This window comes from Otolemur garnettii, unplaced genomic scaffold (assembly GCF_000181295.1).
Source record: "Otolemur garnettii isolate 467f Iridium unplaced genomic scaffold, OtoGar3 scaffold00041, whole genome shotgun sequence".
Taxonomy (NCBI): domain Eukaryota; kingdom Metazoa; phylum Chordata; class Mammalia; order Primates; family Galagidae; genus Otolemur; species Otolemur garnettii.
In genome coordinates, this window is record NW_003852436.1 from 10,278,087 (window position 1) to 10,291,479 (window position 13,393).

A 13,393-nucleotide genomic window follows, 5' to 3' on the forward strand; every position below is an offset into this window, starting at 1 on the left:
GAGCATTCAAAGAAAAAGCAAATGGATCTGAGTCATTATTATTTGTGAAGAAACAAGAATAATATAAGGGAGGGGAAAGGTAAAGAGTGTGTGAATTTTTTTTTCCCATGTTAGAATTCTTCTTTACTTTTCCACAGGTAGGGTATTTTAAGTGAAGCGTTAGGAAAATGAAATCAGATACACACTAATTAAATAATCTTCAGAGAAAAAGCCTAAGATTTAGGAAAACGAGACAAAAAAACTACTAGGATCTGCATTATATGTACCTCCTGCCCATCAAAGCATTAGAAGAATGTCTGCTACCAAAAGAGTCAAGAAGTAGTTTCTGGGCGGCACCTGTGGCTCAAAGGAGTAGGGCACCAGCCCCATATACCAGAAGTGGAGGGTTCAAACCCGGCCCTGGCCAAAAAAACTGCAAAAACAAAAGGAAGTAGTTTCCTACTACCACTATTACGAAGCAGAAAAAATAATACTCAAATTTATGACTTCATTTTTGTTTACACTTCTATTACTAAATTTACATATGATAAAATTTGGTCATGCAATGTTTAACAAATGGAGGAATTTGAAAAGGAAAAAAAAAAACAATCACCAATGTAAGTAAGGATTATATGGCACACTCCCTGTACCACAGTACCTGTAGGGCCACACCTACAACTTGGACTTGACCTAACAAATGCGAACACTGTAACCTAATTGTCTGTACCGTCACATTAATCTGAAATAAAAAAATAAAAATAATCATAAATTTTCAATTTGAGAACAAAAAGGTTTATAGATGTTTTCATGCATCCGTATCTCTTATTATTTCTCAAAAGAGTTAAATGAGTAATTAAATAGCTTTGAAATGAGAGGAAAAATTTTTAAAAATTAGTAGTGTTAACTAGTCTTAGTTTTATCTAAACATCCACATCAGGATTATTTATAGGTGATTCCTAAAGCATATGATATACTATTTTTTAAGAGTATGTCAGAGTATATTATTTGTGAGACCAAAAAGTTGTGATGGACAGCCCAAAATAAAAGGTTCTTTTTATTTCTTTATAACAGAATCTTCTTCAATGAAGTATCTTTGATATGAGTAATGTACTCTACACTGAGCAAGATAAAGTATGTGAACACAGTTTATACGCTATAAAGTATCAGACAAGTAAGGTACAATTATCAAGTACTCTATAGTTAACATACACATTAGTGAAGTACATTTTCCATTCTTAGACACCAATATTTCCATATTTCTTATATAGTACTTCCCCCCCTCCTATATGGTATAATTATTTACATATCATTCTTATTTCTTTATTAACCATAAAAAGCTTCAAAACCATAGGCATTATGTCCCATTATACTTAATATCTGACACAGTACCTTACAGAAAGAGACCTTGTATCAAGCAAAAAGTACCTCTGAAGGTAGAAGCAAAGTCTAATAAGGATTAGAATAGCTACTGTGCAAAAGTTTTTGATCGTTTACATTAGTGAATGTGTATCTAGAGGGAAGAACTCTTAATTTCCATTTGGTAATACTGCAATGCCAGGCAAAGTCAGGTATGCATTTAGAGCCAGCAGCAGGCAAAAGATAATTATTTTAAGAATGGGCATATGGGATATCTGGGATATCTAAATACACATGTCTCAGATTTTCCTCATAGTATTTTTCAGACTATAGTAATTTTATTCATTGAGTTTGGAATTCCACTGAGCATACTGCCTCAATGCCTTATATCCCTGCTACTATAATTTTCCTTTAACAAAAAGATTCTAAAGAAATGGGTGGAGGGGAACAGGTGAGCAAGACAGACAGAGAAGAGAGAGAATTTTAGGACACACAGTCAGATATAGGCATGGAAGAGAGGTAGAGAAGAAATTCTGTGGTTTTTTTTGCCATTTAATTAAGGCCTCATCCTCTAAGGCTTATATTAAACAAACAGGGTTTTAGTATGATAGAGAAATTCTCAACATTCATTCCACAAGGGACACACTAGCAATAACAACTGTAAAATAAAACATTTCTGTACCTTAATATCAGATGTATCACGCTGACAGTTTCGCCAAGCTCTGGAAATTGATGAAAAAGTTCGATCTGCATGATCAAATTTCCCTCCTTGCAAATTTAGGAAATAAGTTGTAAAGGGTTCCTAAAAAAAAAAAAAAAGTAAGTTAAAAAAAAACTGTATGTTCCTTCATGCATAAAAATGTGTTATTTAATAAAATCTTTAGATCTAAATATTTTCATGACTAGTAGGCATTGGGTAGCATATACTCAATACAGAATGGAAATTACATCTAAATTATTATATTAAAGTTCTTAAATCATTTTTCCTTCAAAAGAAGTATTTCTAAATATTTCCAAAATTTGATACTTGAAACATTTTTTCAGACTTCCTCCCTTTCCCAGAATAATTTATTAATAACATTCAGACATAAATTAGATGCATATTCTTCACCATACAAGGAAATAGTCCAATATGTAATTTTCCTATTGTTATGGCTCAATATTTAATTTATGATTAAGAAAAGAAAAATGTTGGGAAGATTTAAAAGCCTCCTCTTAGTTAAAGAACACTTAAACACATATTAGTGGATAATTGCTCGAAATTAGCTAAGCACTATAAATTACTTCTAGGATTTATGTCTGCCTGTACCCTTCTAACAAGCTTTAATTAATGATGTGCTGCTAATGCTTTCCCAAAGAAATTACTTTCTAGTAGATGAATCACCTTTCAATTTTTACAGAAACATTTCTTGTTTAACCAATATATTATCAATACACGACAGCCTTGGTGTTGCCAGCAAACTTACCTTATTCCATTTAGGGCAACTGAAGCTTCCAAAATATATAAATATATATTTGTGCTAGTGAAATCTTAATTAGTTCGTATTTTAACAGAATACATTTTAAGAGAATCTAATTACAATTTAGAATTTGGTAATACAGCAATCATTAGAACAAGGCAAATTTAAGGAAAAAATTCACACAATTCCAGGTGAAATATGTTTGAGTCAATTCTATAGTAATACGTTATGAAATATATACTAAGTGAAGACAGATATTTATAATTAGAACCTCAATCAATTAAAGTGATGTTTAGCATTAAAAAAATATGCTGATGATTTCTAATTCTTGCATATTCTCTACAACACTGAATTTATTTAGTCATGGTTTATTATTTAAATCAAACTTACTATTCTCAGCAGCCATGCAAGAACAAAACTTGCAGTTGAGTAATGAGTACCATAGTGAAACTTTGGAACTTGATCATCTTCCCAAGATTCAAAACGCTCTGCAAAGAATGCCGCTCTTTTTGGATTCAAAGCTCCTACTGGCTGCCAATGAAAAGGGGGGGCGAAACAAGAATAGATGAATGCAATCATCCTTTACCTCTTCCTCTCTTCTAATGTTACCCTATTAGTAATTTTGAGAGTAAATTTTAGAAATATACACTATTTAAACTGAGGCACAGTGTGACATTCAGAGAATGAATGGACAATAATCTATTTTTCAACACAGGTTAAACATACACATATAAGCAGGTAGATGAATAAACCTGTCATTTCTCTGTTAAGTCTAGTTTCTGCTGAATAGAGGTTTTTAACCAGCTCATAACAAGGATCACATAAAGACAATTATGTGGAGTTAATAACAGTTATATAACACTTTGGAAAGCACCTATAAAATCCCATTTGGCTAATTAGAAGCAACACCTAGAAACAGCATCTTGAAGCGGAGGAATGACTTACAATGGGTTCTGAGAAGAGGATGGTACAAAACTGGGAGAGAGGTAAGACAGACTACAATGATGAAACTGTCTGACAGTGGATTAAAGTGTAACTAGAAATTTCTATTAGTATGAGTAGAACCAGAAATTAAAGGATAAAAACTTTTTATCCTTTTGGTAGCTGCATGAGCTACAAATATATATATAACACAGAAAGAATAATAGAAAGATTATGAGCTTATACTGCAAAATAACACACTACAGTGGAAGTCCCAGAGCAGTACAGCAACATGGTAAAGCATCTGGGCTCACTTGAATGACAATAATACTCAATCAGAAAGTTTCTTTAGAATATAAAATAAGTATAGTATAGTCCTACAAACTATGCCTGACAACAATTAATGAATATTAACTATAATTTTTAAATAATCTTTCAGAATTGGGGTAAGGAAGTTTGAATGAAATATTAATAATCGTCTTTAAAGTACCTAGCATACTGCTTGGCACAGCATAAGAGCCTAATAAGTAGTACCTGGTACCTGTATCATCATTGCTGCTGTTGTCATTTAGGGAATACATGGACTCCATTAAACAGCAGGGAGATCTTTGTGTGAGCATGCACATGTAATGTACATTTTCTTAAAGAAGACATAGAGATTATTCTTGAGCGTCTCAAAGGGGTCTAGAGCTCAAAGAACATTAAGATCAACTGCTTTAAATAACAATTCATTCTCTCAAAACATTCTCATCTCTATTCCTTATTCAAATCTTAAGTACGAATTCATTGAAAAACAATATACATATATGATTACTTTTCTTAATAAAATCTAGAATAGATTTTTTTGGCTTTATGGCTTTAATATCTGATTATTTATGGGGAAAATGTTAAAATAAATAATATTAGTTTAGGAATGGATGTATTAGGAAATATTCTATGAGAAATGAAGCAATATTCAGACCAATTTTTGAAATGCTTTTCATGTTATATGATTTTAACATGAAATTTAAATTTATCATTTTGGTTATTTTTATTAAATTATCTATTTTTTCAAAACTGCTGTTTATCCTTGATACTACTCTCTTTCAATAGTTTGATTCTAATCAATATTATTATGTTTTAAGCCTTTTCTTACTTTATAAGCAAATTTTTAAAAATCTTTAGTTGATTACTATTTTAAGTCAGTGTCACAGCATACTAACTTTAAAAAGATATCTTTTAAAGCAATGGTTTCTATACAAAAGAATTACATCTGACTTACTAACTGCATGCCAGTTAAGAACAAAATTGGCTCTAAGAATTCTTTCTTTGTTACAGAACCAATTTGGAATGCCTGTAAATGTATTTTAGCTGTTGTCCCTAAAGAATAAGCCATGCAAAAGGAAAGAAAGAAATAAAATCATTAGAAGACAAATTATATGAATTAAAAATAGAATCAATTCTCCTTTTGTATGGTTCTGCAGCATATTAAGTATTCACTCTATCTGCTCCCACTTTTATTACTCTCCAAATGAGTAACCCCCAAAATCAATAGTTATAGAATCACATTTCTTGAATATAATGCTAAATACAATTAGGATTGATTTCACTAGCTTCTGAAAAAAAAAAATGGCATCGTGCAGAGATCCATAATGGTAGAACCCACAGTATTGATTCTGGCTGTTATTGTTACAGTTGGTTTCTGAAGCCTGCTATAGGACAGCTATCAAGACATACCACATTTATTTGCAAGCATATAAAAAAGAAGTCCCCAAATAAAAGAAGGTAAAAAAAAAAAAAAAGACCAGTGGAGCTGTGCAATGACAATGATACACTATCAGCTTACTCAGAGAAGTTACAGTGGGAATACACACATTGAATTATACATTACACGAAAGCACTGATTTATTGTGGTAATAACATCCACCTCATTAAAAGATTCTGCTTTGCTGCAGTTGGAAGGCTACATATTGTTTACTGCTATAAATTAATGGCAGTGCAAAGAAGACTGTGGAACCGTCCTAACAATAGATCTGTAATGACAGTGCTGTATATCACAGCTTCCTCAGCAGCTTCATAATAAAATGGAGACAATGTATTGAGCTAATACATTCTACCATGCTGGCCCATATTTTTCTGACAACTGCTTTAAAAGATGAGCTGAATCCAACTATGTTATAATGCTGCAAAACATTTAACTAAGCAAGAGTCAGTCATACACCAAAGTGCATTATAGGATTTTTAAAACGTTATCTAAATCAGCATTTCAAGATTATTCCTCTCTGCAAAAGAATTCAACATAAATGCTGATGGCTCCTCTTACTTCTATAGTATATTAAAAGTAACAATTGCAAGGTAGTTCAAGAAGATGCCTAGCATTATCATCTTACATCTTTGTACAATTAAGCTTGACAGAGTATTTTTTAAAATCAGCAAATTTTTTAAAGAAGCAGCCCTAAAATACTGGTCATTAAAAATGGTCATCACTTCTTGAAAAAAAAATCAATAAAAAAGTATTGATTAGAGAATACAAAAGTATAATTTAAATTTATACCAGGTAAGCATAAATAGCTTTAGGATATAGAAAAATGAATGTAAACACTACAAAAATATAATAAATAGAATTATATAAAAATTTTTAACTCCACAAACTAAGAAAAAGAAACTCAATCACAAAAGGATGCAAAACAAGGTCAAATAAAATAGAATTAAATAGAATAACTTAAAATTTAGGGCATCTGGTCTATCAACAGAGCATTAGTTTAAAAATAGTAATAAAAACTTGGATTAAATATCACATAAAATTGAAAAAGACAAATTAAAGAAAAATTTAAATTCATGAAAAGGTGTATATATATCCAAATAAATCACTTCATTTCAGATATTTTAATAGTTTTACAAACAGCAAAGCTGACAACTGTGGTAAAGTGATAAGTATTCTCTTTATGAGATAGTAATGATACCATTCAAAATAGGATAATGCAAAATAAAACTTTTAAAATCAGTTTTGTAAGACTATTGCAATAAAAATAACATTTTTTATTACCTTCTTTGAGAAGTAATTTTGCTAATTAACAAAAGCAATGCATGTAGAGAAACCAACTTAGTATCTGGTAAACAGTGAATTATTAGTAATAATAATTTTTATTTTTCAGGTCATTTGATCAGGAATATTTAAGGAACAAAGTCATTTAAATAAGTCTGATGAAATTAGGAGGCTATTAGAAAAGAACATGATCAAACATCACAATATTCTCATGACAAAACAGGATAAAAACATACTGCATTATCTGTCCAAAGCCTAACAGTACACAGCAGTCCCAATCAACTGAATTTCTCTACCTCCAGAACATAACCAAAACCAAAACTACTTTCCAAAATGTGAGTGGCTCTAAATTTTACCATGAAAAGCATATGAAATGTTAAGGAAGTTATAATAATCTTTTACAATATTAAAATCAAAAGTTTTAGATTCACAGACTCCTTCAAAGGCACATACCAGACTTTTTCATCTAATTCTGTGGACCCCAACCCCCAGGCTGCAGACCAGTATCATTGACGGCCTGTTAAGAACTGGGTCGCACAGCAAGAGGTGAGCTAGCAAAGCTTCATCTGTATTTACAGCTGCTCCCCATCACTTGCATTAATGCCTCTGCTTCACTTCTTGTCAGATCAGCTGGGAGTAGGAGTACAAACTCTACTGTAATCTGCGCGTGAAGGGATCTACGTTGCATGCTCCTTATGAGAATCTAATGCTTGATGATCTTAAGTATAGCTGAGCAGTGATGCTAGCGCTAGGGAGTGGCTGCAAACACAGATTATCAAGCAGAGGGGTTGGACTGCACAGAGACAGTCCATGGAAAAACTGTCTTCCATGAAACTGGTGCCTGGTGCCAAAATATTGGTGATCTGATTACTAGTAAAAGTTAGCTAAGAAAAGAAAAGGTACCTGGTTTTGTCTTTCTTTCTTTTAATTTCAGGAATTCTCACTTGAAGCTATCTATGTAACAATAATAATACTTCTAGCTTATACTTTGTAATTTATAAGACATTTTATGTACTTTCACAGTAACTATGTGTGCTAGACATACCTAGTTTAATAATGAAGAAATAAAGTATCTTAAGTAACATAGCATAAAATCAACCTAAATCTAGGTGACTCAAACCTATTACTCAAAATCCCTTTTATCCCATTCTATCCATCTAAAAATGTATTATTATGCAAATAGTCTTAATTTCAATAATTTCCTATCATTTCCATTTTTCAAATATGACCTTTGAAATAGGTTTTATTTAATAGGTTTATATAAAAACCTTTATTTAATAGGTTGATTTAAAAGACTAATACGTAAAGGTGCTTTTCAAAGGCTTTAAACTCAATAAATTTAGCTGCTATTAATGTTATTACCATCACCATAATTCCTTCTTTCCTTTTGAGATTTCTATATGAACTCAATACATAAAGCTTACCGAAGTGAAGTTCAGGACGTTGTGGAAAATAGGCAAGAAATCTCATAATTTTTATAAAGCAAAGATTTGCTTGTGCTAACAAACTTTCCTTTTACAATCCAAAAATCTCAAAACCGTTTTTCACTCTTTACCATTCTGTGAAGACTTTCTTTGGAAGATCAATTAAACCCCACCTTTTGGAGCTGTGGTGCAGGAAAGAATAAAAGATAACTCTGGAGCATCTTGGACTTGGAAATAAGGTCCTTAGAAAAGCTAAAGGACAGCATTTCATAAAGATACATTTTGTGGGTATAAAAAGTAAAAAGGGGTTTGAGAAGGGAGGCAAAAGAGAACTACCACAGCTCTGCTAAGGCTGATGATTGGCTGAAAGCCATCTGCCAAGGTCATCCTTAACTGGCATAACTGAACCGAAGGAAACTGAACACATCCTTTAATTCCATAATGCCATAAAGGCTGCCTTATAGCACTTAAGAGGTTGTATGTAAATAAAGGCTATGCATTATTTTATTCCTCTGTGGAAGTAGAGTAGGCCAATAAATATTGAAAGAAAGCCATTGCAAAGTCAGGGCAACAGACTAGCAAGGAATACAAAGCAAGGTGGTGAAAGCAATGTTCTTTTATAGGTCTATATTATTAAAATGTCAGTTTAAAGGACAGAATAAGTGAAGGTATCTGTTATACGCAAACAAATTAAACAAAAGCTTCAAATTCAGACCATGAAAGAGGATATACATCGGGAAATATTACATCATAAAAGATAGTCTTTCTTGATTATGGAATAATCATTTGGTTTGGAATAATATAGTAAAAAACTATGGTATATATCAAAGGGGCCATTCTATCTGATGACAATGTTACTAGTTGCTGGAAAAACAGTAAAGGTTCTTTGAGTCTTACATAAATCATCTCACAACCTTCATAGCAACTCCTCATGTAAAGACCTTTTAGCATTTCCAATTTGCAAGGGAAAAAACCTTAGTCTCCAAAAAGTTAAATAATTATCATTGGTTGGTTACCCAGCCAGTGGCAGCAACAAGTTTCAAAGCTACTGCCAACAAAACTGACAAGCAAATCCAACCGAGAATGATTTGGGTTGTGATAATTGCTGAAAGTATTAGTGCTATATCTGAAAGCATTTGAATTCAGTTATAGAAGCTCTCAGATGCCCTTATTAAAAAATACATTGAAAGGTTTTATCCTTACCTAGATAATATCTGGAGATATCACCTTATAAGAAGGTATCACAAAAGGAAAGAGAAAAAAAAAACAGATTTCCTTTTGTGGTACATGGAAAAGATGCTTAACAAAAATAGCTTTAAAAAAAAATTGAACAAAGCCGGGTACGGTGGTTCACGCCTGCAATCCTAGCACTCTGTGAGGCTGAGATGGGTGGACTGCTTGAGCTCACAGGTTCGAGACCAGCCTGAGCAAAAAGCAAGACCTCATCTCTACTAAAAATAGGAAAACTGAGGCAAGAGGATCTCTTGAGCCCAAGAATTGGAGGATGCTGTGAGCTATGACACCATAGCACTTTACCCAGGGCAACGGCTTGAGATTCTGTCTCAAAAAAAGAGGGGGGGAGGACAAAATATTTTAAGCATTGTCACCAAAGTTTATTGCCTTTTTTCCTCTTAACTTTTATATTTGTATGCACATACCCATGAACCCAATTAAGAGTCATTAATTTTCTGCACTGCTGCGGTTTTTTAAGCCAATGAATGTTATTCTGTGCCTCCATCATCTGCCTTCTTTCTCCACCCCTCTAGAGAAGAAAATGAACAGACAGCCTCCGTCACTTTAGCAATATTGTCACTGTTGGGGTGTACCAACTATTTTGTTTCAGTTGTAGCAGCTCTTCTATCTAAATGACAAGTGTAACAAGCGGCTGATCAGCATTTTTATTCAACCTTGGCTTTTAGGGTATCTTGTTATATGCCATACACAGCTGAAATGGGTTGGCACTTATCCTCACACGCTCTAGGTTTTATTTAATATTGTCAAGAAAAAAATCTCATCAGCACACCACCGTGGCTTTTAGAGTTAACAAATAAGCACTTTTGTTTTCAAGTACCAGAGTACTTTTTAATCCCTTGGAAACACACTTTCTTGAAAGTGGCATTAAATATATAACCACTATACCATTTCAATTTAATGAACGCATCTTGGGAAAAAGAAAGTATTCCATTGTACTTATTGTGCCTATGTAGAATCTAAATCATTTCAAATGCTTACATTGGTATATTTAGTAGCAATGCCTTCACAGTTCTATGTTATTCAGCTACAGTGGGTATTAAGTGATTTTTACTATAAGCTTTTTATCTGAGTTTGAGAAAGTCACATAAATTATTGAAAATAATCTATTAATCCAATGCCCAGTGCTGAGATAAATCCCTAGAAGAACCCAAGAAACAGTCCTAAAAATCCATGGATAATTACTAAAAATGTTTAAAATTACTAAAAATGAAGAAACCGAATGCTGATATAACAGAATCTACTCATTTGCAGATATATTCTTCTATCCACTTAAATCAAGTAATTTATCTACACAGTGTTTGTTACATTTACAGGTTTTTAAAACAGGTTATTAGTAATACAAAAACATCAATGTTCCTGTAGCTTCTATAAACTGGAAACATAAAATTAGAAACAAGAGTGGAAACAAAATTAGAAACTCCATTACAGATACTCAGCTTTTGAAACCCTTGTTTTATTTGCTTTTCCAAGTCATATAACAGAACAAGGTCCAGTTTTGCAATCTTTATATACATTCTTTTTAACTCAACTCTGAGTGAGGAAACTGTGTTTATTGTTTACCTTAAACCTAGACTAATAGCTCTAAGTATTCTAATGATTTACATATGAAACTTTATAAAATCATAACTATTCTATAAAAGGAGGATTCAAAATTCATAAATATGACTAAAAATAATTCTTTTATTCTCTGTTTTGAACTAATTAATTGCTTTTTGGAGGAAATATTAAACTTAATATAAAATTAGATATAGAGTAGGAAGTTCTAAAGATGTCAATATATACACAGGCATAGATGGAACTGTAGGTCATTATGTTAAGCTGAATACAGACAGATATTATATGCTTTCACTCATCTGTGGAAGCTAAAAAGAACAGATCTCATGGGATGGAAAGTAAAATGGTTGCCAGAGGCTGGGAAAGGTATAAGAAAGGAGGGATGAAGAGAAATAGATGTACGATCTCTCTCTCAGAGAGAGAAAGAGAGAGGGAGAGAGGAATCTGAGTTGTAAGGCATTTTGAAACTACAGTAGACTTCAAATATCAAACAAAAAAATAAAATACTTTTGGACAACTGTAGCCAGAGGTATATGGTGCCGTTCAGAAGAAATAGGAGAACGCAATGAATTTAATAAGGTAATCCCTTATTCAACCGTTACAACAGAAGAGATTTTGATAATTCTCATGACTTTAAGAGTAACCGTGGAACATAACCCAGAGTTAGTAGAAATTGATAACACTTTTGCAGTTAACTTTTAGCAATGTGAGACCTAATGGACAAATGACCAAAAATTTAAAGGAGTTATATTGCTAGAAAAAGCCTAGTACTGACAGGCAAGGATCAGTGATACGCAAGCTTCAAGGCAATCTTAGGATGAAGCACATCTAAAAAGTAGTAGACTGCTAACGTAGCCCCGCCTCTGTAAAACCTCCCCAAAGCTCTTCTCTGGGTGGTTAGGAAAGACAACACAAATGCAAAATACTCCAGCTGGGTTAAACTGAAGCAGCCAGATTGCTGACCAAAAATGATGGTGAAAATAAATGCTGATTAGATTCACAAGCACTACCTAAAATTTATTTTACTTTCTCTGAGTAAGAGGATACTTTGGGATAATGATCAGCCAATAGAACTTACATTTTAGCCTTTTCTAAAAATGAAAACTTTACTTTTTCACTAAAATTGTATAGATAAATTGTCAGATAAATTTGGTGAAGGTGATTAAATTTAGTCATTTGATTGTAAGATAGTGCTTATCTTTATGAGGGCACAGACACAGCCAGTGAAGCTCAGATTTAGAAATCAGTAATCTGAACCACTGCATGCAACAGCAGGACATGGCTTTGCACTGCCTCTAGAATGTAAAGATAAAAAGAAGTAATAACAAATTCCATAAAAATAAAACAAAAAAATCCTTTGTTCAGTTTACACATTACAAACTTCCCTTTTATCAGCTAGAGAAAAAAAACCACATAAGACAAATCTTATGAGATGATTAATTTTAGTTGTCAATTTGACTAGGCCACAGGGTGCCCAGATTAAGCATTATTTTGAGGTGTGTCTATGAGGATATTTCCAGAGGAGATTAGCCTTTCAACTGGTAGAATCAGTATGGTAGACTGCCTTCTCTAATGTGGGTGGGCATCATCCAATCTGACCACGGCTTGAACAGAACAAAAGGCAGGGGTAGGAGGAATTTGTTCCATTTTTTCCTGCTTCACTGCTTAAACTGAAATATATCACCCTCTGTTCTTAGACTGGGATTTATATCATCAGCTGCCCTGGTTTTCAGTCTTTTCCTAGGTCTCTAGTCTGTAGATGGCAGACTGTAGGACCTCTTAGCCTCTTTATTAATCATGGGAGCCAATTTCTCATAGTAAATCTCTTTTTAGATATAGACAGATATAGATACAGACACAGACAAACATAGGGACATCTCCTATTGGTTCTGTTTCTCTGGAGAAATCTCACTAATACATGTACACTATAGCAAGAGGCAACAAAAATAATTTATGAGCTAAAAAGAAGTGATAAAGAAGGATTCCATTCAATACATTCCCTGAAAGATAGACTCAAGTTGAAGAACAATGAATCCAAATACTGTAAAATGTTGACTGCTGTTATTTCTTGATATAGTTATAGACGTTGTTATGTTCAGTAAGGAACAAGTAAATTTTCAAAAAAGTATTATCTAAACTTTGGCTTCTTTGTTCTTTTTATTAATTATAATTGAGAAGAAATGAAAAAACAATTTTATTTTACATTTAATCTTGAGAGCAATGTTGAGATAACAATTTTTGATGTAGGTAGGAAAGTAAGCTATGAGCAGAGGAAGTACAGAGTAGGCAGTGTGAACAAAGGAGATGCTAAGTAAGAGACTCTAACACTGACAAGATAAGGGTAATCACAAGTGTCAGAGAATGTTAGCATAAGAAACGTGAGATGGGAGCAGAGAAAACACCAAAGCAAGCAACCTAAA

The 13,393-nt window shown here is 32.8% G+C and overlaps 1 protein-coding gene across 5 annotated transcripts in view; it reads right to left on the reverse strand.

Moving 5' to 3' along the window:
- The window catches only part of LRBA (LPS responsive beige-like anchor protein), a 736,826-nt gene that overhangs the window by 175,680 nt on the left and 547,753 nt on the right, over positions 1 to 13,393 (reverse strand). For all 5 annotated transcript variants that reach the window (XM_023513466.1, XM_023513464.1, XM_023513465.1 and 2 more), the window contains 2 exons: positions 3,186 to 3,326; positions 2,018 to 2,137 (listed from right to left, as the gene is read on the reverse strand). In XM_023513466.1, the coding sequence (XP_023369234.1) occupies positions 2,018 to 2,137; positions 3,186 to 3,326 (261 nt within the window). The remainder of the gene's footprint in view (positions 1 to 2,017; positions 2,138 to 3,185; positions 3,327 to 13,393) is intronic.